Genomic DNA, 25,559 nt, shown 5'->3' with positions numbered 1-25,559 from the left:
GACGACGACGACGACGATGACGACGACGCCAACGACGACGATCTTATTTTTAATAACGAAAACTATTTTGGTGAGGATAACGATAACGACAGAAATGGGAACAGAGGGAATAATGGACCACGGGGAAATCGTAATTGTCCTATATGTATGATGCAGAATGCGCAGGGACCGTTCTTAGTTTTCCATAATTTGTAATTCTTTGTAAAATTGTAAGTAAATTCAGTAGATTTGATTTAAAAAGTTAGTTGATAGGATTAGATTTGGATGCATTGGTTTAGAAAGTAGTTTTTTATGAAAAATTTCAATTTCCAAAAATGTACAAGATGTATAATAGTGTGTATTATTTACGTAACAATGACTTCGAACGCCAGAAACTCTGGCACAATGAAAAACTCAACACGATCAAAAATTAGCGGTATGATCAACTTTATCAACGCATTCCTATCTTGCCCGCAATGGATATAATCTCGTTCAAAATGTGTCTGCACCACCAACACGGAAACCAATCGATTTAAAGCTTTAGCGCAAGCGCTAGAAAGGATGGCGTACGTTGCGCCCCTGCTTTTAGGCGAAGAGATTGATAAATTTCACCAAAACAAACCAGAGAGCATGGACAATAAGAATAAGTAGCCGATAAAGGTCCATTGTTCTTCGACACCATTCATCGGTAGCGATTTAATCGACATGAGTCCTGGACTTGGACACGACCCTCTTCCTTCGTACAACATCACCGCATTAGGTAAAGTCAAATACGTCTATTCGTTTTTTCTTGCATGTCGCGTTTTCTTATAATATGTAACCAGTAAGTTGTACAAGTCTTATGAAATGCAATTATTCTCCTATCATGTTCAGGTAATACGGCATTGTGTCTGTGGCAGCAACCGCAGCATATATTGTTTCAATTGGCGAATTTCTGCTTCGCGTTGTCGTATTCAGCACCTTCTTCGAAGAAAGGGATATTGTTCATGCATTCTGTCCTAATAATAGGTTAATAGATTTATGCATTTTCCGGGAAGAAATCAACGGAATTTCTCAAATCGAACAACTCGTTTATTAAACTTCGTAAATTTTGTCATTTCAGGATTCATGCTGTTGTCAGGCTGGGCATGGCACGTGATCTGCGCACCGGACATATTCTCTTGGAACTTCAGTTTCCTGGTATTGAACATCGGTCAACTGGTTTATATCGTTTATCAAATGAGACCGGTCCGATTCGACCCTGAATTAGAGGAAGCGTACCACACTCTTTTCTATCCATTCAAAGTGAGTACTTTAAAACGTTCGTGAACAGTCCTCAAAAATTTTGTATGCAGTTACTGTTACCGTCGTATAGAGAATGATAGGTAGTCGCGCGATTTCGATGCTTAATGATTCGCGCATCTGTAGATATAAGACGATTTTAACATTCAGTGGTTAATTAAAACGTCAGAAAAGTCTCCAAAGGGATTTTTGCAACAAAACAGCGATATAGATTGTCAGAATTGTTACGTGTAGAATCGACTTTTATAAGGAAGATTTTATCGTTGAAAACAGGTGTCTCGACTGCAGTTTAAGAGGCTAGTGTCCCCAGAATTCGCATCGATAATGTCGTTGCATGCAGGTGAGGCATACGCAATGCAAAATCTAACTCGCACAGACAGATTAGGACTACTGCTTAGCGGCAAGGTAAACGTTCTCAGCGATTCGAATTTCCTGCATCCTATTCTGCCTTGCGAGTTCCTAGATTCGCCGGAATTCGAGAGCTCTCGGGCATCCGTGGACGACAAATTTAAGGTAAAAGTTTGATATCAGATTAATATTATCATTTGAAAAATTTACTATTTATCTGTTTATAGTAGTAATCTATCGCGATGTCGTAATAAATCGGAATTGTATAAAACGAAACAAAGAAAATAATTATAAAGTTCGAAAAGATGAATTTATTACATGAAGTTACAATAATTTACTTTTGCGTTCAGGTGTCAATTGTCGCTGCAAGCTCCTGCAGGTACTTATATTGGCAAAGATCCGCGCTGGAGTATCTCCTCGTGAAGGAAGCATATTTAGCCACAGTTTTAACAACGTTAGTTGCCAGAGACATTGCCACCAAATTGTACGCTATGAACAACAAGGTAATAACAATCTCTGGTTGTCATTAGTTCCGTTCTTTTGATACGGAGAATGACTACAGTCATTGGTAGTACAACGTTTATCGAATCCAAAGGATGATTAAAATTGCTCATTTGCGAATTTTTATAGAATTTTTATTAAACTTAAATAATTCTCGAATTAACGTATCGCCATAAGAATATAAAACGGCGTAGAAAACGTAGCCTTCGAATCGAAGATAACATTTTAATACGACGATATTAAGACGTTTTTAAGATTATTCTGCTCGATTAAAAACAAATGAACATCTTTTTCTTAGGATAACATCTGCTTAGATTGTTACAGATAAAGGATCGCATTTGGATATAAGACTGCCAACTATCAGCGCAGGGTTAACGATAAATAGCGAATACAGGAGCCCGAGAGCATCCAGACAAGCATTGATTCGTAGGAAGGAATCGTCGATGTCTTCCGATAATGGTAATCTTTTCTACTCCAATTCCTATTCGATTTTAATATTTTATTCGTTTATTCAGTCGAGTATTGATCAAAATTAAGTTCATATTTTTATTTTATCGATATTCCTATAATTCTTTCTTAGGTGTTTCTAATCTGAAAGATCGTCAGGCGAACAATCTCTCGAAGAAAGGAGCGCCGAACATGGAACCTCTTCCAGAAATGCCTTCGTACGACGACTTGGCGTCCAGTGGTGTGGAGAGTTGGTTAGATTCGTCGAGCAAGTATCACAGTTGCGAGATCGTGGACGAAGAATAGCAGGAGGCCTCCTTAACGCCGGACACATTTTACGAGGGAGATAGTGAATAGTGCTGCGTTAGGGAATTGCATAATAAATCAAACGAAGACTGCAGTGTTTTAACCGAACTTTATTCCAACGAACTAAGTGATAATGATAAAATATGCCAGATCATTTCCAGTTGGTGGTTTCCTTTGACGAACGAGAAACTTTATAAACGAGAATCTACTCGCATAGTTTAGAAGAAATGTCGATTTTGGTATAAGTTGTTATAATTGTAAGAACAGAACGTAAATATACAAGTGCAACGCGTTTAATTCTCCATTGATTTTTTTTTTTCATTTATCGTATCATTTATAACATTTTAATTCTTTTCCTTTCTCTCTCGATTAAGAATATGATAAATATCGTAAAATAATTTTTTGTTAAAATGTTCGATTAATGTGTCAATTAAAAAACATTATGATAGAGTAAAAATGCAAACTATAAATACGATCTACGAAGAATTAATCAAATGGACAATTTTTAATATCTACTTTATTGAAACATAGATATTGATATACTAATTAAATATTTAAAAACTACTTAATGAAAAAAGTGTGTATTAGTGTGTGAAGTAGAATTGTTTTATTTTAAACGTAAAGAAAACATAAGTGTAGTATCGGGGAGAAGGGCCCAAGAAACGTCGAGCTAACCACAGACAATGTCGCGAGAGCCGAGGCGTTGTCGGCTCCATCAATGCATTACCGGGTCCTTCAGGTAAATAGCCTTGCCGAAAAGACCTACGTGACCCTGGCTACGAGCGTCTGTAGAATACGTGTGCGGTGGGCCCAGCAAAAGACAATAGAGTGCTAAAACGGCCAGAGAGGCAGTCGAGAAGCAGAGTGCGAGTTGAGCGAACACGGCGTGCGACGATATCGTAGTCTGTCCTTTTGTTATCGAATATCACTACCATCATCACTTGTCCTTACTCTAAGAATCCACCAGTTACTACGTAAGTAAACGATGAATCGATATTCTGGTAGCCTAAGTCTAAGCAAAATGAACACCAAATGAGACAGTCGTAGCGCAAGACACACTCTAAGGAACGGAAATAGTGTTTAATCAAAGAATAAAATGAGCGTGGAAAGCTCAGGTGTAGTGTTCAAAAATCTACCCGAAGCACATTTTTACACAATTTAGAAGCAGTTTAACACGCACAAGAAGCAATTTTATTCATTTTTAAAAGTAAATTTTCAACAAGCTTTTCCGCGTGGAGTTGTATATTTCAAATCGCGTGGATGTTGTAATTTTGAGAATCAATTTATTGAGCTACTACAAAAATAAATATTACTAATCGATATTACTAATTCGCAGCCTCGCTAGATCTATAATTCAGATGTCGTTAACGTAAATAGCAGAAAAATGCTGTCTAAATGCAACTAAAGTTTCGAGCGATAATTGCGTGAAAGTTCTTGTGCAACGAGGTATCCAGAAATTCTAATTAATATAACTATCATCGTTCTATCGATATGCAATATCTATATAAGTTTTAATTACTATTTTCCTGTCAATAAATACAATAAATAAAAACAAAAACTTGTACGGTTCATTAACCAATGTTCACTCCTCCATCTGCTGTTGATTTTTGCCTTTAATTAAAACATTGTAAACTCTGCGATGGATAATCATGCTGAAACAGGAATATTCGTGTTGAAATTAATTTTTAATTAATGAGATAGATCGAAGAATCTATTACATTATCACAACATTTTTAGGATATTTATAAACTGTTAGAATTTTATGATTTCTTTTTAAATAAAATTTTGAGAATAGAACCGAATATTTGTATCATTACTTTATATGGAAGATAATTACAATTAACGCATATTGAAATGTTCGACGTATTCATTTCACGATGTTTCTTATGGATTATACATATTCAACTCATTTCATTAATGGTCAATCCAACATTGCGATATACACTGGCGCACATAACTCGTAATTTTACTTTTGTACGATTTTCGTTTCATTTCCACGTTTGTTACCCAATAAACTAGTCTAGTTACCTGATTGTAACTTGCTTTAGGAACATAAAATTTTACTTGTGATTTATTCGATTCTCACAATATGAAGTAATCGTTCCATAATCTCCCATCCTTGATGTAACGAACATTATAAATTATTAGCTCTTTCAGTTTTGATAAAAATTTCATTTATCCAAAAATATTGTATATTTCACAATATACAATATTTACAATTTCTAAAAATTCGGAGTCACTTAAGAACTTAATTCACATAGAATTTTTGTAAAAATATTCATTGCATATTTAAAAAATAAACATTCGTTTCAATTATATCGGAACAGACGAATACATTAAATAAATGTTATCAAAAAATGAATTTTTTAAATGACGATGAATCGATGTTAAGGAAGTTACGTGTTATTCACGTGTCTGCAAGAAGTTATTCGCGTATAGTCTGAGACGATCAGATAGATTGACAAAAACGAATATAGGCTAGCAATTAACATTTGCTTTATTATCTTTTCCCTCTATCTTGTCCGAAGGGCCATTATCTACTTTAATTCAAAGTGGCTCGAAATATAGCACGGATAGTCGAAACGGACCTTCAGCGGAAGAAGATTGATCTGATGGCGAAATACGACGGTCAAGTCATTCGTAAGTGTAATTACCAGCGGAGTTCACTGAAATAACCCAATTACAGCATCTACGATTTCGTGAACGTCAGCGGAAAACTACCATTCTTCTGCTTATAAAATGCAATTGGTCTGACATGCAAATCGACATTTCATTTTCCAGGATAATTTTATTGCTTTCTGTATAATAAAACACGATCAAATTAAGCGCAATACTAGTTACGATCACCCATTCAAAATAAAATTAATCGTACATTTCAATTACGTGGAATTAACATCGATGTGCTTGTGTGTAATTTTGGTATTACGTAAACACGTTCTGCGTGATAAATCGGTATAAAATGGTTATCTTGATTAAGGGCACCTGAATTAACAAAGACGATGAGCATTGAAAATTATCGCGACTTTTCAAGAGATAGATGATTTCACGGAATGAAGCGATAAGAACGACGAAGAATGTAGTCTATTTCTCTCAGACCTGTCTTGTAGTCAAAACCTTGCTTGACAATGTTCGGTGAACTTCAAACTATCAAATCTTTCGTAGTATTAAAACGTTAAAAAGCTCATTATGCATCGGATAATATCTAACGACAGTATTACGTCAGAAGCAATACATTCAATCCTTAAAATACAAAACATGATACGTATTATCCTGACTGTTTTAAAAAATAAAAGACACAAATTATGTCTGTTTGATACTAAAACTTAGACACATATTTTTGAAATTACGAATTTAAAAATGATTAAGAACAAGAAATTAAGTCATACGTGTTACGTATTTTTCATGAAATTACGAACGTTTCAAGATTCATATGCCAGCCACTGTTCCTCTATTCTCCTCATTTCCGATTCGCTGCAAAGTGTAACGACCACGGAAACGCTTCTACAAACGTGTTCTCGACTCTAATATCGAGCAATCGGAGCTTGATCGTTTGTGGTACGAAAATGCCGATTCGCCCCTTTGCTTATGCAATTGGGTTACAAAGGACGAGGAAAGTGTAACATTCCTGCCTCATGACGATGTCGATATATGTATAATCCGTTTCTACCTACCTTCTTTTATTAAAAGATATTCAGCTTCGTGGATATTTCCTATTCTACAAATTGGTTTAGTAATCTGATTCTTATTTTCATTCTTATTTTAGATCTAAATCTAGCTCTAAATCTGAAAATTTCTAGCAAAATTGCGAGCCTAAATTTGACTAAAAATCATTCGTAGAAAATATTTTAAATTGCCGCAGCATATTGAAATTTTCAGCAGGAATAATAAGAGTGTGTTGGAAGAAAATGGAACACAAGGGAAAATGGTCGTGAAAGGATATAGACGGGAAGGTGGATCGAAAAGGGGTTAGCGCGAGGGAAAGCAGGATGAAGGTATACAAGTAAACAGTAACGAAGTGGTATGTAAGCATCGAGGAGCTGAAGGAAGTGTGCAAGATGCGCGCATATAAACGCATCCTTCATGCGTCCTTCTCGCAACGTTAAAGGTTATGTTCCTTGAAATGAGCAAGGAGGGTGCTCAGAAGGAGAAAAGTTAATGGGGTACATGTGAGAAAAGGTAACGTTGTATCAGAAAGTTACATAAAGATGGGAGAATTAAAATTCGAAAGTGATACGTACTGTGTGCAATAACACATTAAAAGTAAAAGAGAAATTATTAAAAATAATCGAATAACAGCTAGTAAGAATAAAAGAATAAAATTCTTCCGAAGAAGATATGTTCTTATACATAATACGTAAATCTTCGATCGAGTACAAATTGTCCAAAAGATACTGTATAAATATAGAATAAATATAAAATAAAAAATGTAATGAAATTAAGCGAACAAATTACTGATTTGATAACATCGATATTTCCGATAACATCGAATTAAATTTATTTTACACTCGACCCGGTCGAAGTAATAAACTATAAGAAGGGCAGCGACCTTGTAACGTAATACCTGGAAATAACGCGTTACAACGTACGATGGAGGAATCTAGAAGATGGATAAGAGTACAGAAAGTTAGGAAGAAAGGCGGTATTGAAAAATACGTCTGGCCAAAGTAAGTGGTAAAAACGGAAGGAGGGTAAGGTCCAGCGAGAACGGGGTACAAGACACCTAAGTAAATAGGAAGTAAAAAAAAACAAGAAGAACGGAGACAAAGAGAGCGTAGCGCGGAAGAGGGCAAGGGTGAACTACTAAGGGAACGAGCTATCAGTTGGAAGCGACTAAGGCTAAAGGGGAATACAGGAGGGAAGTATTGCGGTGAAAGAGAAATGTTCGGTCGCAGTCGTGGCGGGGGTGCGAACCGAAGTTCGTGGAAAGTTGGCGAGATGATAGTGGCGGGTGCTGCCACCTGCGTGGAGGGCGTGGCGCTAGTTTTATCGGAGTTTAGTCTAACGAGAGCTTTGGCACGCGTCGCACAAGTCGGAAGCAGCACTCGTGTCGCTTTAGTCAGCCGCGTGAGAGCGAGAGAGTGACAGAGAGGGCGTGAGAGCGCGAGAGGCGAACGACGGAGAGGGAAGAGCGAGAGGCACGTTAACGGTGAGCGTGAGCGAGACAGAGAAAGGATAACGGTAGAACGTCGAGAGGACCAAGTGGAATACAAGCGAGAAAAAGATAGATCGGGAGAGAGTGGGCTAGGTACGGTAGCAAGTAGCGAGATGGGTGTATGCGTGTAGCGGAGAAGAGCAGATCGACGGCGACGACGACGAAGAGAGAGAAACGATGTCGTGAAGATGAATGAACGAGCATTCGGACGCAGTTGATGTTACGACGATGGGGAAGGTTCCCAAGTGGAGAACGCGGTATGTATCGGCGCCGCCAGAACGAAGGACAGCAGATCTAAAATCGCGGTGCTGATCGTGCAGACGAGGAGCATAGCGGCGGCAGTGACCATGGCGCCCCTGCTCGCATGTAAACAGTGCTTCATGCTCGACGCACGCTTCGAGAGTAACGTTACTGGTGTCAGCAGCATTTTTCTCATCGAGAGTAAACGTAGCTACAGTCGTCGTCATCGTCGTCGTCGTCATCGTTGTTTCCCAAGTTCTCGTCGGTTCCCCCGAGTTCGATGAACAGCCATCATCGAAGTTGCAACGTCGTCGTCGTCGAGAATATCGCGGACGTCCCCGAGGCAAGACGGTATGGATGGTAGAGACGAGTCATGATCCTCGTCCTGCCACGTCGCCGTTGTCCTCGTCCTCGTCCTCGCCGTCGCCGTGGTGGTCGCCGTCGCCGCCGCCGCGCGAAACCGTGTTCCGGCCGTTTGTGTTTGTTGATTCGTCGTCGATGCGTCGAACGTGTGTGCGCGTGCAAGACGCTGAGCCAAACCTTCGAGCGACGGTCAAACGTGATTGATGCGTCACGCATTCAACTGCTACCTAACAAGTGGTAACGAGCCCGAGAAGCGAGTACGTTAGTGTTTATCCTTGTGAATCTTATAAATTTTTTACTTTTTTTCCCTCGTTGTTACGTCCTTCTCTTACCTCGTCTAATATCTTTTACGCGAACTCGACAGGTTTTAGTTGTTCCTTTTGTATCATCGACAGATAATCGAACGGTGGTCAGAATATAAAGAGAGAGCACATGTAACCTGAGCGAACGTGCATCGCGAGAGCAGCGTGAATGCGGCGTTGTAACGAATCTTGATGATTTTCGTCGTAGTATGTAGAATTATGCCTGAGATGTCAGAGATGTGTTCCGCACGCGTTTAAAATTCATCTTAACTTCCGTACTCTCCGAAGCGTTTTTCGTGCAAAAAAATTGTATCGTGATCTTTTATCATGGAAATTGAAATTGATTTGACACGCGTCAGTGCAAAGATAGTCTGTTGCATCAGTAGTAAGTGATACTTGTACCCGTCAACGTATACCTTCCTGAAAACTCGTGTTAAGGTTATTTGCAGCTAATAACTGTGTACCGCATCGATTTTCGAGAGAAACGTTTTTGTAAACGGTCTTAAACTTATTCGAGTACAACGTCTCTGTGTTGTGACAGATAAAATGGAGCATTGTTATTAATTCTGAAGCGTTATAGTATTACGACTTTACGCGATCGTGACTTTGTTAGAATTGAGGTTATTTTCTCAAAAACGATCAATTTATTCGTTAACGTGTATCTTGCAAAATCTATCGACGACTTTTTTAAAATTTCGGTTTGATTCTAGAAATCTAATCTATGTAACGTTTTTCTATCGTACGTTATCTCCTTCTTGCTTTTGATTAAGAACCACCCGGTAAAGTTAACGCGGAGAGGGAAGTTGCAACGTGTATCGCAAATCTGTCTCGTTTCTTTTCTTTTTCCCACGTTTCTTATTCGTGAGAAGTTTCATTAATACGAATTTCATTTATTCGACTTCTTTTTCGTATACTATAAGCGTTGAGCTAATTTCGGAAATTTGTTACATCGTTGGCGGTGCTGGGCCTTTTTTACACGAGTTTCTATGTATCGTGAAGCTCTATACGCGTTGTTCGGAAGTTCGATAGTCGAATCGAATGGACAGGTGGCTCTGTGCAAATCTTTCACGGATTCCTTGGTGTGATTTCGATCTCTTTATTCTATTCGACGTTCCATCAATTGTCTTTTCTTCTGCTTTCGCTCGGTAAGAATTTCGAACGACTAATTTTGCCATTTCTGTCAGCTTCAATCTAAATTCGTATTATTAGTTATGCGACGTAAAAGAAATAAAGATCGTCATGTTACAGTTTAAAATACTATGGATCTTGTTTCTTTTGCGATAAGCTTTTGCTTACCACACGTTCGATGATAAATTTTCAGGAATTGCGATTAATTCGTTGATATCGATGCCAGAGGGCAGCATTTAGTTTTGTCAAATGATCATTGTTTACAAAGTCAAATGTAATTATTGACGATTAAAAACGAAGTACTCTCGCTAAATGACTGTTGTTTATGAGTAGATTATCGGAAACGTGATGTTATCGTTTTGGCGAGTACTTGTAAAAATCGTAATTCGATATATATTTTAACGAAGAGATATTCAAGCGGTAATTTTTTGATTTAGTTAATTTATCGTAACGTTAAAAGTACGAAAGAATAAATATCCATTTGCTGGAAATACGTATTCATACGCCAAAATTTATTTATTTAAATCATTACTCCGTAAACAAATTTGTGAATGTCATTGAAACGTGCATAAAGGTACGTGCAAAATTGTGATTAACAAAATTGTACAGATTTTTTTTTTATAAAAATGCGTAAAACAGAGTGTTCTCTTTTAAAGTTTGCATATTAAAATTTTGATCTTGAAACCGGCGATAAGAGAATGCACACGATATCAGCGCATTGCCGAAGATTTATCTTCGAAGAATTAGGCGGCCTGGTTTCCGATCGGAAAACATAAATCTCGAAAGCTGGCTGGTCGATCGCGTTTGATAAAAGTTCTGGTCGCTAGACTTGCTGAGATTCGTGATCAAAGTTGAGAGTTTCAGCCGAAATTGTTAGCTTTCAACCTTTTCTTCCATGTCGATCTTCAGAAACTTTCTGGACGCTAGTTACTTTCGACTCTATCTGTCGAGTTGTTTTTCGTTGCAAGGAGAATCGATACGTCTCTAGTCTCGACGCATCTTTCCAACTGTCCGGAAGCTGGAGGCATTTCGTGAAACATGTAGAAAATTATAGGAACTTCGCTGAACGATGTTTTGTCCCGAGATGAAACAGACATTAAAATGCGTTTGCACAAAAACGTTTCGATAACTGAGGTTACATTTGATAGACAATCTCTTTCGAAACATTGCCAGAATGGAGTTAACGATCCAAATGAATTGTATAACTGAATAAATATTGCTATCTGTTATCATGAGTTTTTAGAACGTGGGAATTCGTTCAGCGCGGTTTTAAAAGCTTCAGCTTTGTTCTACGCTTTGTGAAAAAGATAACAATAAGCAACGAATGAATAGACAAATACAATATTAAATATACTTTAAAGCTGCAGTATTAAAATTCAAATTGAAACATTTATTTAAAATCTAAATACGAATGTTTTTCAAACGCGTCACCGATATGAATCAAAAGTTCAATTCTGGATTAACCTAGATCTAAATTAGACTCTACAACTTTTTCAAATATCAGTGGATCATCTACGTGAATCTACGATCTCAAAGAAACCCTCAAGTATAAATAAGCGTCAACGATCGAAAACTTTAGTAGATCCACCAGCCCTTGATACGAAACTACCTAAATATCTAGTTACCAGTAACCGATGTATCACGCTACTGGTATTTGATATTTACTCCAACCCCTATGTTCCACTACAATAAATATAATAAATGTATTTTGTAATCACGGTCCACTTTGAAGACTAATTGTAAACTACCAAGTTAATCTGGTAAAATCAAATATCGGAAGCATGATTGTCATTTCAAGCATCGATGTTCGTACCGCTAAAAGAAATTATAGAACACGTAGAATTACTGTTAATTTCGAGTTGAATTGTTCTTTGGCGAACCGCTGGATAATATGTAATTAACCACTGATTGTCGTGTGATGTTTCAGACGAATTCACGGGCCGTTCGTGTTGCGAAACGAGCCGCGATATCCAGTGACTCGTACGCCGATGAGAGAAAGGACGCGGTTCGCGCGAGTGTTAGCACGCGAACGATCGATTACAGGGCTCGATCGGACATCGTGACTCTGTCTGGTCGTTCGGTGGTGAGGCAAGTCGATGGCAATGGTGTTGCACGAAGTGATGACCTTCTGCGTGGCCGAATTCGGAAGAAGCTCATCTCTGTGTTGCCCCTTACTATTGACGCATACGTACAGAAGACTGAGGTGTATCATTCCGCACTCCAAACAACATATCGCTTATCCACCATAAGGTAAGGAAATGTTTTTTCTACGAAGACCATAGATATGAAATCGATAGAAAAATAAAAGTATAATTATTATGATAGTTACTTTTGAAATATACAGGTTTGATTGATTTTAGTTCTTTTATTTTAGCTCTTGTTGGAACGTTTTACTCTTTCTAAAATTCCAGTACGATCAAACCTGGATATCGCTATCAATGATCTAAGTTTATGTACCATCGATATGTTCATTCGTCGTTGAACGAATTTCTGTTAAAAATTATCTGTTCTGAAAATAGATTATCTCTTGGAAAATTATACGATCTCGTAAAAAAGAAGGGCTTTTGTAGTCAACGTCATACGCTTTTGAATGTGAATGATATTAACGTCGAACTCGAATATTCAGCTTTATGAATAATTTTTTATTCACCTTGATCGGATATATGATAGAACTTTTAAATATATTTGCATAATTCGAACAGGAAGATATTGTTTTGTAAAGTTTCTCATACATATGGCACGAACGTATTTTATTTATTCGTCAAGTGGTTTATATGACGTGTTCCTCCGCATTATTTCTTAAACCGTTTTATAAAAGCTCAGAAGTATAAGTCGTAGAAACTTTTGCATGACGGAACTCCGGTACATTTAAGCAATAATTCTTACACAAATTATCTCCTAATTCTAATTGAAGGGAAACAAGCACGGATTTAAGGATTTTATATAAACTACAAAATACTATAATTCAATTATTATATCAACATATTCAAGTTTCAACATCATAATTTACCTTCTTATAAAATTTATCTACCATTTGTCGTATCAAAATAGGAAATTTCTCCAATCACATGAAATATAGAAGTAATTAGATTATTGTCCATGTTCAATTAATCATGCTTCATCGTCGTACGCGGAATTCGAAAATTATGGATTAAATTTCCTTCGTTTCTGGTGACGTGCGAAATCAGCTTTAAACACGATCGATGAATGACCGATCTATACACGAGACCTGTACATTATATTATTTATCAAAGTTTAATGAAATTCACTGCGCAGAATCGATTGCAACGAAATTTCGCGCACGAGTATACATATAATACACGTTGGATCAACGTATCGTCGTGCGATGTGTTCGAAAACAAACATGCAGCCACGGCGTGCAGAAAGGATGAGCTTCTCTTTCGTTTGAGCTTGGCGTCGCTTGATTCGTATTTAAATTTATTCGAGGCTGTTTAACGCGTTCCAGAAACGCATCGCGTCGTAAGTCGCATCGCTTTCGAAACTTCCATCGCTTCCGAAACGATACATCGTATCTCTGGAAGCGGTAGAAAATTCGAGGCCACGGGTTAGTCATTAAAAAATTAATTGCGGCATGCGATCTTAACGTATTACCATTTACCTGTTGCGCGTTCGTGACGACGTGTAAAAAGACGCGGTACGATCGAGTCTCGTGAACTGTCTGGTATTACACGGGGGTGGAAACAAACCTGCGATAGAATCGATTGCGATACTTGGTTTTTCTATGAGAAAGTTATCCGGGTTGATCCTATTGTGGACAGTTAATTATAACAGTTTTCGGTTAAGCTTCCACAATATCAATTGTATCATAGTTTCGTCTTTACTCGTGTCCAACAAAAGTTTTCTCATCTTTTCCTTGCCTTTCTTAGTGTAGCGATTCGCATTAGACGAACTAATATTATATCGGACAGAGAACAAAGCTCACAGGCAAACGTGTCTAAAAGAAGTCTCGTAGGTCGGCCAATCGAACGATATTTGTTAATCGTTGCAACGCCATTACGGGACAAACAACGCAGTTTACTTGGTTAACATCGTTTGCGCGGAAGTAATGTTTGCTTTCGTCAGCGACCCTTGCTTTAAACGAGATTATAGGCCGCAAAGGCGAGCTTTTATTTTTATCTCTATTCACTTCGCAGATCGTGATCTGGCTAATAAGCGTTTTCCGGATGCTATTCTAACCCTTTCTTGTGTACACACTAAAAAGCCGTGACATTTTCCCCCCCAATCGCCAATCGCCTTTTTACGAACTTCTACGTGTCATATTCACAGGGCCAAATTTTCCTATTCATATCGAGGTACTACCGATTAATATTTAAGTTAAATTACGTTTGGACTTAATTAATCAGTGTACTAAATGCTACAATAAATACAATGGCGATACTTTTTGTGGCCATTCTTTTTACTTCGCTTATTATGTTTCATAAAATATTTGTAGCTATATAATGTTGTTAACGATCTAAAGTCATTAACAGTGTCTCATAGGCAACATATTGCGCAACAGAATTACCACCGAATAATTACTGCGCGTGACATTTGCATATACACGGCACTCGGTTCGTAGTTATTTTCGTTATTGTTCGTAGAATGTAATGTTTCTAAACAGTCGGTTTCCACTAGAATTGCATGTTTCCAACCCGCCATACATCGCGCTCGACGACACGTGATTAGCAGCTAGCGCTTCCTAATAGAGAGTTTTAATCGCCGTTTGTGTCTATTCTGTTAATGCCGTTAATTATTCTATCGTGACGAACAAAATCGTTTTTCCCCTTGATCGTATAGTATCTTTTTCCGTGGAAATAGAAATAAACATCTCGAGAACTTTTAATCACGGATTGTATTTTATAACTTGGTTTATATATACGTTGTGTTGACACAAATTATCATAGACACATAATTAATAGTTAGATAATCGATTAGACGTTTTTCCTTCTTGTTTCACGCGACAATAATTATTTTCACAAATTGCAACTTGTTTCTCGTTAACCTTTTCTTCGTGAACGAAAGTCTACCTCTGTAATGGTTTCTGTAAAGCGAATATTCGGTATGGAAAAGTGGTTTAATGCGATCGACGGCATAACGAGCTTGTCAGCAAGCTAGAAAGATCGTGCGTTAATTGTTATCGAGTATTAATTAATTCTTTCGAGTAAACGTCATTTTTTTTATCTTCGTTAAGGTTTAACGAGGAAAAAAATATGCCGATAACTGTTATATCAAGTAAAAAGTTGAAAGATTCGAAATTTCTTTCTCAACACAGTTTTGTTAGATTTTAACCAGCATTAATTTCACAAAATATCATTTTTATTTTGCGAATTGTTATTTGCGTTTTATATTAAATACTTACAAGTTCAAGTAAGTAGTCGTTCGTTTAATTCGGGTCTGCTTTCGGTTTCAATCGGTTACAAAGATCGACAAAGGGAAGACCTGAAAGTTTGTTTGCCAAAAGACATTGTAGTTTTGTAGAAGAACATTAGTCTCGTTTAATTACTTTTACTTTTCGCCTAGTCCCTCAAAGAGTTGGCAGAATATCAAAAACTCTTTGCCCCTTTGGTTCCTACATCGTTCCATCATTTGCATTCTATTTGCCTTTCTTTTTGCATCGACGAAACATCTTGTTCCTGCATATGGATCGTACAACTTGGTAATGCTATATATCGCTTTCAGTTTACATATATAATCACAGCATATCGGGTTAATCGAAACATTTGTGCGAGGAGACGTTGGTTTTCGATGGAAATTTGATCGAATCCGAATCACGAACTAACGAGCAATCTGGACAAACGAGGCTAATTCATGCGGCCAACTGTCGTGAAAACTCGAGGCACGAGCGTTCTAGAAACGACCGTGTATCTATACGCGTTCTCCAGTGAAGCTTAAATACTCGCAACCTACGTGAAAGCTTCAACCTCGTCAATGAAATGGAGATATAATTGGTGACGTGTATACTCGCGAGTATACTCGCACTTTACGCTTGGGCCTGTGTTCTCTTTTATATTTGAAAAGCAGGACGACAAACAGAGCTGTGGCATTTTTGTTCATTTCATCGAAACGTTATGAGAAAATCGAGCGTTCATTGGGTATTTCAATGAACATACGAACCACAACTGCGGAGAGCCATCCTTTTTTCTCCATTTTTATTTCCTATTTGGTTTCGGGGGATTAGGAGATTCTCAACCGAAACCTAACACTTTTTGCTCGATTGGTTTATGGTTTCGCATTGGAGGTTCGCGGTATGTTTGACTGTGAATAAAGCGAACCGTCGAAGTGGATTGGATTTATATTGTTATGGGAACGTTTTACGTTTGACGAATATATGATATAACTTCTTGATGTCTTTTAATGCTTTTTATTGCTGTTCGTGGTTTGAATCGTAATCGTTGGATGTGTAAATTTTATTTGTTCCAGGGAAATAGTTTTTAAGCGATTTGCATTGAGCGTCGTATGATATTTTTATTCTTAATTTGCATATTCATTCTCAGCTCCACGGTTACGATGCTCCTCTTTCTGTATTTTATAAAGATGTTCATTGATTTTCTTGTAGTCTCGTTTTCGTATAGTCGGATATTCCCTACGTCTTTGAAGTTTCATCGCCAAACGGAATTCTCTTTTTTCATCGCGAGTAAAGTTTCTCGTGTTAAAGGGGATGCTTTTGCATGATCTCTCGTCTTCCTTCGTCTTCTGAGACGTTATCACAATGCATGGCATGGACCTCTGTTTGCCTTTTGACGTTACCTCGTTTTATTGTTGGACGGTCTTGGAATTTTTATGGTTTAAAGAGGAACTTCCCGCCACTATGCATGTTCCGCGTTTTATCGTCGACGGTTCTCCCGATAGCTAAAACGTGACAAACTGCAAACACAACGGAAAATATTTTATCCCTTTCTTCATCGATATCTTCCATCGTGAAAATTTTCCTTCATTGAATTTTTTTAATTGAATTTTTCATAAACAACACGTGTACCGTATGTATAGCATAGTATTCGAATGAAAGATTATTAATTGATTTCTGAGAGACGAAGTCCTCGTGTGTATACGCGTATGTGTATGAGTGTGTGTATTTGACATTCTTTCTATAAACTCGGGCTACAACTTTTTCAACAACCTGCATAATCCGAAGAAACTTGGGAAGACAATGTTTAATCTGCGATGCATTATTAAGAATCGATCCGCGTCATACTTTGCCGACTGATTCCATAGGATCTTTCGATCACGAAGTTCTCACGATGGATCGGGTCTAGCGTCGTATAATTAACTTTTAAATATTTGCTCGCAAAAGAGAGGCGGAGATAGGATTTTAATCGCGAACGGTATTTTTCATCGTGCATGTATGTATGGAATATACGTGATCAGATCGAGCGGAAAAAACATTGAATGGCGCAATCTTGTCTTTCATGTTCCGGGTCACGACCTGGGATGCGCGTGTGCCATTGGATCTTTTTAAAGATTTTTTCCTTGTGTCCATTTCAGCTTTCTTTGGTCTTGCACGTATGCTGTCGTTGCTTTACCGAGAAACTCGTATTTGTTCGAACGTATAATTTATTTTGATGCGTAACAGACAAGGAAACGTATTTGTAATCAACGGGCTAACCCGACATTTGGGACGTCGTTTGTACAGGATCATTTGCATGTCCGTTTCATTCGCGACTGATTTTCTCCGACATTAGGAACAGGTGAGCCGTCAAGCTTTGACATATTTCCGCAACTATTCAGTCTCGTTGCTGCGGTTTGATAAATCCTAGTCGTCCATGCTGACTCATTAGCATAATAGGGGTTAATTTCTAAGCAATGGACAGGTATATGCGTCGACGTATTAACAAGCTCGAATTTTTGGTATTATAAGTTTCAAAAATGTGGAAAAATAATTAAATACGGGCGAAGATAAATGTCTCGAGAGACATAGATTTAGATTTTGGACACCGGGTATAGCGTTCTGGTTAAGCTTAACGAAGATATATTATTTTCTTGCAAAATGTGAAATAGATGCAGCTTTTATGATAATGTCAAGACGAATGTTAGCTATCACGGTAACGTGACTTTGAAATTCCAAAATCTACAGCACGATTCACATTTTCGTCTTTATTACGAGTTATTGATGTCTAATGCTCTAAAACTAGCGGTGCTTTCAGCTGGATTTTCCCCTTATCCCTCTTATAAATCCGTCACGGTAAAAAAATTCTTCTCGTGAATGGGACGCTTTGTCATTTCGCCTTTCAACTAATTTCAGAATACGTCAAGATGGGAGGAAAAGTTGGAGAAAATTCAGCATAAACCAACTCGTTTCTCGTCTTATCTAATTTCTTGCGTATCTTTCATCTGGTTTATGAAAAGCTACGTTCTAAAGATAACTGTACCACTTTTTGCTATCGTACGAAAATATTTGAATTTCGAATCGTTTAAATTGAATTGTCCTGTGTAATACTTTAAATTAATATCTGCGATATTATAAGCACTAAAAATTAAAGCAATAAAATTAACATTTTAATAAATTTCAATAAATCCGAAGCTTTTCATCAATACGATTTACTTCTACTTTTTGGTTGTAAATGCGTTTGTTAACAATGCTGGTCTTTAGCGCTACTTTATCGATGCATTGTCGTATTTGCTACAACTTTTAGTTTAGACATCGTCGTAGTTTACGGGTTTTGCGTTGGCCACCATTTCCTGTACAATGAAATTACTTTCTTTGTTGTATAAAAGCAATGCTTTACGGCAGTTTACGTCAAATAGCGTTACGTATATTAAGAAAAATCTAAGTGGACTAAAGTAAACGTATTTTCTTGTTAAATAATGCATCAGTGAAATAAGTTGATTATGATATAATACTGGTTTAACGACCAACGAATCCACTATCTTTTAATAAACATAATTATCACACAGTGAATAGAAAATTATTTTTTAATCCATAATACATTCAATAACGGAAGTGGCATTTCGCAAAATCAAGAAGAACGAAAAATCTTTTCCATAAGCTTCTTTGCTTCTTTTGAAACCAGTTGTTTAACAAGATAATATTTTCTGATAATATTTGGTGTCATGATAGTTCCATTATTCCGATAACACGTTTGTCTCTAGAATACACACGCTTCTCCCCTGGACATTTTAAACAATTTGAAGATAGAACACATCGACGCCGAGAAAGATGGTCCACAAATCTCGACGTTACATCAGAGTCAGATATATCGTTTTTCTCAGGAATTCTGTCCCGGATAAGTCGGTGCATATAATCAGAATCGAGGAATACGCTATTTTCAAGTGAAATCTTATTTCGTTCAATGTTTAAAGAGATTAAATAATTCCACGTTTTCCGTAGAAATAATTTCTGCTTCGTTTTAATATGATCTCGAAGGATGACACGCGTCCATGCTACTTGAGGTCGGAATTTGAGACGATCCTTAGTTCAGATAGTCATTAAAAGATAATTAGTGATTAAAAGTTTGCCGACAAGAGTTGAACTTTTCTGCCACTTTTTGCTCGAGTTAGTCTCAGAACGGTTCGAATAGCGGTTCATTAACGAAAGAAATCACGAATACTTAAGCGGGTTCTTGAGTTTTTACAATTTTCTTTTGAATCTGTTGCAACAATGTATAAAATATACTTCTTCGGTATTTAAAGATATAACGTCGTGATGGTATTAAAAATATTATTATGTCGATTATAACAATAAGTGCTCTAGATGAGAAACGGAGCAGATAGCGATTATTTAATGCAATCAAATTTATTTTACGTATGTTACATGTACAATTGGTGTTTAAAGAGTAATCGTCTAATGGTCCAAGATAAAAAGGACTACGTTGTTCTGGTCGATTCTGCTTGGGGATAAACCCCACGCGAATCACCCCTTGCGGGTGAAAGTTAAACTTTACCTCGAGAGTATTGCTAATTTAAAACGCCACATTTCCTGCCAACTAGTTGCATTCATTTAAATCACCTACCAAATGTACAGATCTAATTACAATCAAAGCGAAGAGGGAAAAACATTTTTCAATAATCGTACGATTAATGGAAATTGTTTAATAAAACGATCGACGTGCAATCTTTTGATATCGATGCTCTATTTGTCGACGATTAATTTAATCGAACGATGTTCCCCGTCGTAATTGTAATAATATTACAAATGTATTAAAGTAAAACTAATATCTTCATGCCATATATTACTTGACATAATATCAAGGGGTTGATCGTTCCTCTTTGTCTCTGGTCTTAATGTGGCATTTTAACGCGTTCTTCTTATAAAATTATAACGACGATTAAAACGATTGAAACTCGTTTTGTCTCGATGAGAGTCGAGACGAGTTCTGGGTCAAATTCTCGCGGAAAGTTAGCAAGAATGGGCTATACTATTCAAGGATTCACCATTATCTCGAAATGTCAACGAAACGAACGGTCGAGCGAATTCGAATTTTCCATGGAACGGAGCAGTCGTGGAGATAAAACTTGTCGTTAGGTTAGCTTCGTGACGTAGTGGAGTGGTCCAGGATCATCTGGTGTGTATTCGTGAGTAACGTTGGTCGTAGTGAAGGAAACCTGAGCGAAGTAGACCGCGTGGCTTCTAGTTGGAAGTAGAAAGGGTCGATAGCCCTGGTCGTACGGCGCTCGCGCCATCAGCATGCCATAGGCTGTTACGAGGGCACACACGCGCGCGCGCGCGCGTTTCCACGGCTCACTGTGTACACAGCAGCCATGGGTTTTGAATCGCGAGTCCTCGTGATCATGTCGATTTCGGCGTTGTTCTGCCGTCTGGTTATCTTCAAACGTATGTGTTTGCTGATTTGATTGATAAACACCATTGTATTTTGAAATGTTTGCGTTCATGATGGCTATGGATTATCGACAGGCAGATTAGACCGAGCGGATTAAGAATTTTCTACGATTAATTTCCACGGTAATATTTGGAAGGATTCGGCGAGAAACTACTTCGAGGATGTTCTCTTGATTCGTTCTTACCATTCTGTAAATTTCATCTTTACATTTTTCATAAGATTCTATGAAATGTATCAACTGTGTACCGAATAGTAAGTTAAGGATTGTGCAACAAATTATTCGGTGACGCGAACGGAGCATAATCTTTGTTTCACATGGCACTAAAATATCATACTGAAAATCGTGCATGAAAGTCGCGCGGTACACGCTTTATCATCATTACTAGCGGGTTTATCGGTAACGTGGTTTCAGGGTATTGCGTAGCATTGCGAGAAATTCCCCTAGAGGGAAACGTGACGAGACTAGAGGGGGTTGAAGGATTTATAGGAGGAGTAACCCGGATGCTCGAAGTTGAGCCTTCAAACGAAATGTGATTGCAAGTAGAAAGCGACGTTTTTGGACCGACAATCGGTCAATAGTAGGAAGGCGAAAATCAATGCGTCGTGACGGATGGAACTGTAAATATCACTGTCGATATTTCTGGTAAATTATTTTTACGAAATTTTACTTGTAAAACTAATAATACAGAGAGTAAATAGGCAGAACTATACTACGAATGAAACGTATCCTGTTGTTTAAAAGCGAAAACGTCGAAATACAGGATATCTTTGTTCGGTCAATATTTCGATATCGCTGTTTACGCGTTGTATCATATCGTGTACCGTTGTATCATTGTATACCATAGTGTAGTTCACGTTATTGATATCGCGCGGTATTTTTTTCTCTAGAAATTACGTGTGATCTGCAGTTTGAAAATACCGTTTAACGTAACTCTCCGTGGAACATATTAGTATTTTGTAATATTTTTATAATACGGGGAACAAATACGAATTTGCATTTAAGGGAAATACAAGCGGAGATAAATCCTAGAAATCTAGACGAAGTTGAAAATTGAAGAAAATATACAGGACTAGTGTGTGGGATATTCTTTGGCAAGGATACGTTAAATGACATTTAGCATAATTTAGGTAACATCTGTGGAAGAGCAACGAGTAGTCAAAGGGTCGAGAAGCGTAGGGTACAAATAGAATAAAAAGTTTAAAGAGCGAATAATTAAGCAGTTGCCTCGTGCAGTTTAAAATGCCACAGCTTAATAATATTAATATGATATCGAGTTAATTCTCATCTGGAACGTCTTTGTAAATCTTCCAGCAATTTCTATTTCTCCTACTATTCCAGTTGCAAATTATATTTTACGGACCATGTGTTTATAAAGACAAATTTAATAAGAAATATCGTACGATAATATTTATAAGAATATTTATAAAACGTAAGTATTTCGTAACATTAATGATATTTTCTCATATGAGGTTGCTCACAATTATTCCATAAACATTGTGTATTACAAAGGAAGAAAATATTGGGACTATCGCGTGTTGATTTAAAATGTTAAACCGTTTAAACTGTTGGTCATGTATATATATATATATATATACATATCTGGTATGCCACTGTTAAGTGATTTGTTACTTGGTCGCGTTTAGTTTAGGAGTTCGGCCCAGGAAATAAATGGATTACACAGTGTGTGAAGTTAACCGCGACAATTTGGTTATACACATTAGAAAATTTGAGTAGGGAATAATGTGCTTAACGCGACGTTGTTACATTTTCTAATTGCGTTGGAAAATAATACTAGAGTAAGAAGCAGTATTAAATTAAAAATATTCGGAAATACATTTTTAAATGAACATCTTATACAATTATAAAGCAGTATCATTCGTTTGTAAAAGTGGAGAAACGTAAGAAAGACCATTTTTTTTGTTATAATATAAGTTACACGATGATAAACGAGATACGTAATATCAAACGATTGAAAAATGATTAAATCACCCACGAATGGTCAATTTATATTCGACCATTTCAAAGTTAAATTCATTTCCTTAAGACTCGCGTCCTAAAGTGCTCATCAAGTTCATCAATTTCACGATACAACGTGATTTAAAACACGATAAAAGAGTGCAAACGAATACAATAAGCAGGCAATGGTAATCAAAACTGAAAAACGAGCATTAGATTCGATTCGCGAGAAGAGAAGATTTCATGTCCGATAGGCGAAATCTCGCGGTAACGATAACATCCTCCGTATCTTACAATTTCCAGAAATGTCAAGGAGCTTCTCATTTCGTGATATAGATTCGCAACAATTTATATCCGCTTCAAAGACAGTTTCCTTGTATTTTCCTTTGCGTCATCTCGCGAAACGTCTTGTTATTTCGCGGAAAGTGTTTCCTAAGAGAACATTCTGTTCCTTTAACAAAGTTTCGTTACTGATGAAAATGCTTGCCTCCGTGACGAGTTTTCGTCACGCCTGTGTTTCGCGAATTTTTCATTGCCTTCTATGAGAAAGTTTCATTCTTTCGCCTGCTGAAGTTCTATTTCTTTCTTTTTCCTTTTTCTTTCGTTGTACAGGGAAATGTACGATTATGTTAAATTCTGCTTTCTTTCCTTTATAGATGTATATTCGTTCCCTTTAGCGTTATGCGTATTCTTTTTTAAGTCGCTAAACATAAATATCGTTGTAAATATGAAGGTTTCGTGCTTTTAGAAGTTTCCAAATTTTTCACACCGAGAGACTAACTTTTAATCTACCTTGTCGCGAACTATCGTCGATTATCGTATTGTTGGTCTACAACGTATTTTTAATTCTTGTTGTTCCTGCGAGAACTTCTTTAAAATTCGCTTGCGATTACATTTTCAAACTTAGTTTAAGAATAACGAGTTGTTATAAATATTCTTTATACGTTTTTCATTTAATTAGACCGCGTTGCGTGGTTTCTCTTCGGAAACTTTGTGTCGACAACAGGACGCTGCACTAGTTAAGATCGATAAAGAGATTACTATTTGGTTCCATTAATATTACTTTTCAGCTACTCAGAGTCCGAAGTTTCACGAAAAGAATAATAGGATATCCCAAGGAAGTTTCGCACGATTCTGAAATACGGTGCAGTCGAAGATGTACGAAACGCTCGATGATAAACGACCAGAGAAATCAAACTTGATTAATAAACTTAATCGTCGAGAAAACGACAATGATTTACCTCCAAATAAATATTAAAACGTAGAAGTAAAAAGTAAATATACATTTCAATATTTAAATTTCGATTTTCATCGATTCTGTGTTTATTAAAAAAGAAAAACAAAAATTCATCAGAAATTCCGTTTGTCCATTGCTGTCGAAACTTTCCAAGTTTCAATTTAAATGCAAACATAGTGTCGATAAAGGGCAGTCATTCCGCGACGACCGGAGACTTGTTGAATATCGCGTTTAATATTGTGAGAATTCCGCGTGCGTTGAAGCAGAGCCGGTCAGACAATCGAGTGAGCGCACAGACGACAAAACATTTTTATGAACCAACATAAACGGTGCTCGTCGCGGCCGGTTCGCATCAATCGCTGTTGAGGGCGAGCGCACGATCGATCGGCGGAGAAGCAGTCGAGAGAGCCGACCTGTAAAAGGTGAAATCTTCGTTCATGCAAGCTCTACGCCTTTACAAAGCGAGGAACACTTGTTGCCCGGTTTCTCGAACCTGACGAGTGTCTCGTGCGTGAGACAACGGCACGTAAATAATTTCGCGCGACTTTTCCACCCGTGTGTGGAATTCGTACGCTATCGCTTTCATCCACGTCGAATCAAGCTTGCGTGTCGAACGAACTTTACCTCTTGCATCGCAGGCCTTTTGCTTCTCTTACCGCGATCGCACGTTCGTTCGCTTTTCTCTTTTAAAATATAGTTGCTTACGAAAATATGCGAATATTTATGTTATAGGAAACCTTTACGAATAAATTGTGTACGTTATACGAAATATCGATTACGTTAGGCGGGAGGAAACGAAAAGGGAAACGGCTGCGAGGTGTGAATTTTACGGATGAATCGTGAGAATGGTGTGAATTATATGGATTTATCGCGGGGATCGTGTGAATTGTACCGAAAACGATGAGATGTGTTAATGTATGTGTAGATATACTGTAATCGTGAGGAGGTATTTGAAGCGTTGCGTTGTTTATGCATTCGATTTGCATGAATTTTGGTTTGTGTGATAGAATGGAAGGTATTGTAGGTCGTTGTTTTAAAGATTAGGCAGATTTAGCATGGAATAACTGTACCATGTACGTATATAATTTACAATACAGTTTCGCTAAGCTTAGCTTTTTAATTCACCCAACTTAACTTTTCAACGTTGGTTCTGATTATTTTATTTCGTTTCATTTTACATTTTTGTAGATGTATTTTTGTATAAGCACGATAAATTTATTATATTTATTTCTTCGTGGTATAGAAAAGTATAAAATAACCAATAGTATAAACTATTTGTCGTGTTATATTTGATTTTGTCGTGGACCAATATTTGATGAAAAATGAAAGTTTTAAAAAGAGAGAAAAAGTAATATGACGAATGGAATATTGGTGATCTATAGGATTGAACGAGTTAGGGAGAAGTTGACAAATTGCGAACATGATTGGGAATGGCATACCAGAAATTGGATTATTAGCCAGTTCAATTTAAGGGATCTTGTTTTATCTGCTTCGATCAGAGTTTCTGCTTTTCCCCGATGAAATTCCGTCATAGTTTTTCTTC

General features: G+C 37.3%; 2 protein-coding genes across 6 annotated transcripts in view; both read left to right on the top strand.

The window, feature by feature from the left end:
- The first annotated feature begins 633 nt into the window (after positions 1-633).
- On the top strand, positions 634-3,060 carry LOC117242864 (popeye domain-containing protein 3-like). Of its 2 annotated transcripts, XM_033509862.1 has the most exons (7): positions 634-739; positions 853-987; positions 1,082-1,263; positions 1,534-1,773; positions 1,959-2,111; positions 2,424-2,568; positions 2,690-3,046. In XM_033509862.1, the coding sequence occupies exons 1-7, from the start codon at positions 685-687 to the stop codon at positions 2,860-2,862; spliced, it is 1,083 nt and encodes a 360-aa protein (XP_033365753.1). In that variant the 5' UTR covers positions 634-684; the 3' UTR covers positions 2,863-3,046. The 2 variants fall into 2 exon arrangements, with proteins under 2 accessions (XP_033365753.1, XP_033365754.1); XM_033509863.1 differs by lacking the exon at positions 853-987 and having other exon boundaries at positions 643-739; positions 2,690-3,060.
- A 4,785-nt stretch (positions 3,061-7,845) lies between these two features.
- Positions 7,846-25,559, top strand: part of LOC117242816 (blood vessel epicardial substance-like) — a 62,639-nt gene continuing 44,925 nt past the window's right edge. Inside the window, exons 1-2 of one of the 4 annotated variants that reach the window (XM_033509774.1) lie at positions 7,846-8,874; positions 11,975-12,297. The gene's annotated coding sequence lies outside the window, so the exon portion shown is untranslated. Of the gene's footprint in view, positions 8,879-9,868; positions 10,065-11,974; positions 12,298-25,559 lie in introns of those variants that run through there. The other 3 variants (XM_033509771.1, XM_033509772.1, XM_033509773.1) reach the window with 3 other exon arrangements.

The sequence above is a fragment of the Bombus vosnesenskii genome, unplaced genomic scaffold (genome assembly GCF_011952255.1).
Source record: "Bombus vosnesenskii isolate JDL3184/JDL3185 unplaced genomic scaffold, Bvos_JDL3184-5_v1.1 scf7180000016279, whole genome shotgun sequence".
Classification (NCBI taxonomy): domain Eukaryota; kingdom Metazoa; phylum Arthropoda; class Insecta; order Hymenoptera; family Apidae; genus Bombus; species Bombus vosnesenskii.
This window is presented reverse-complemented; position numbering and strand designations above follow the sequence as displayed.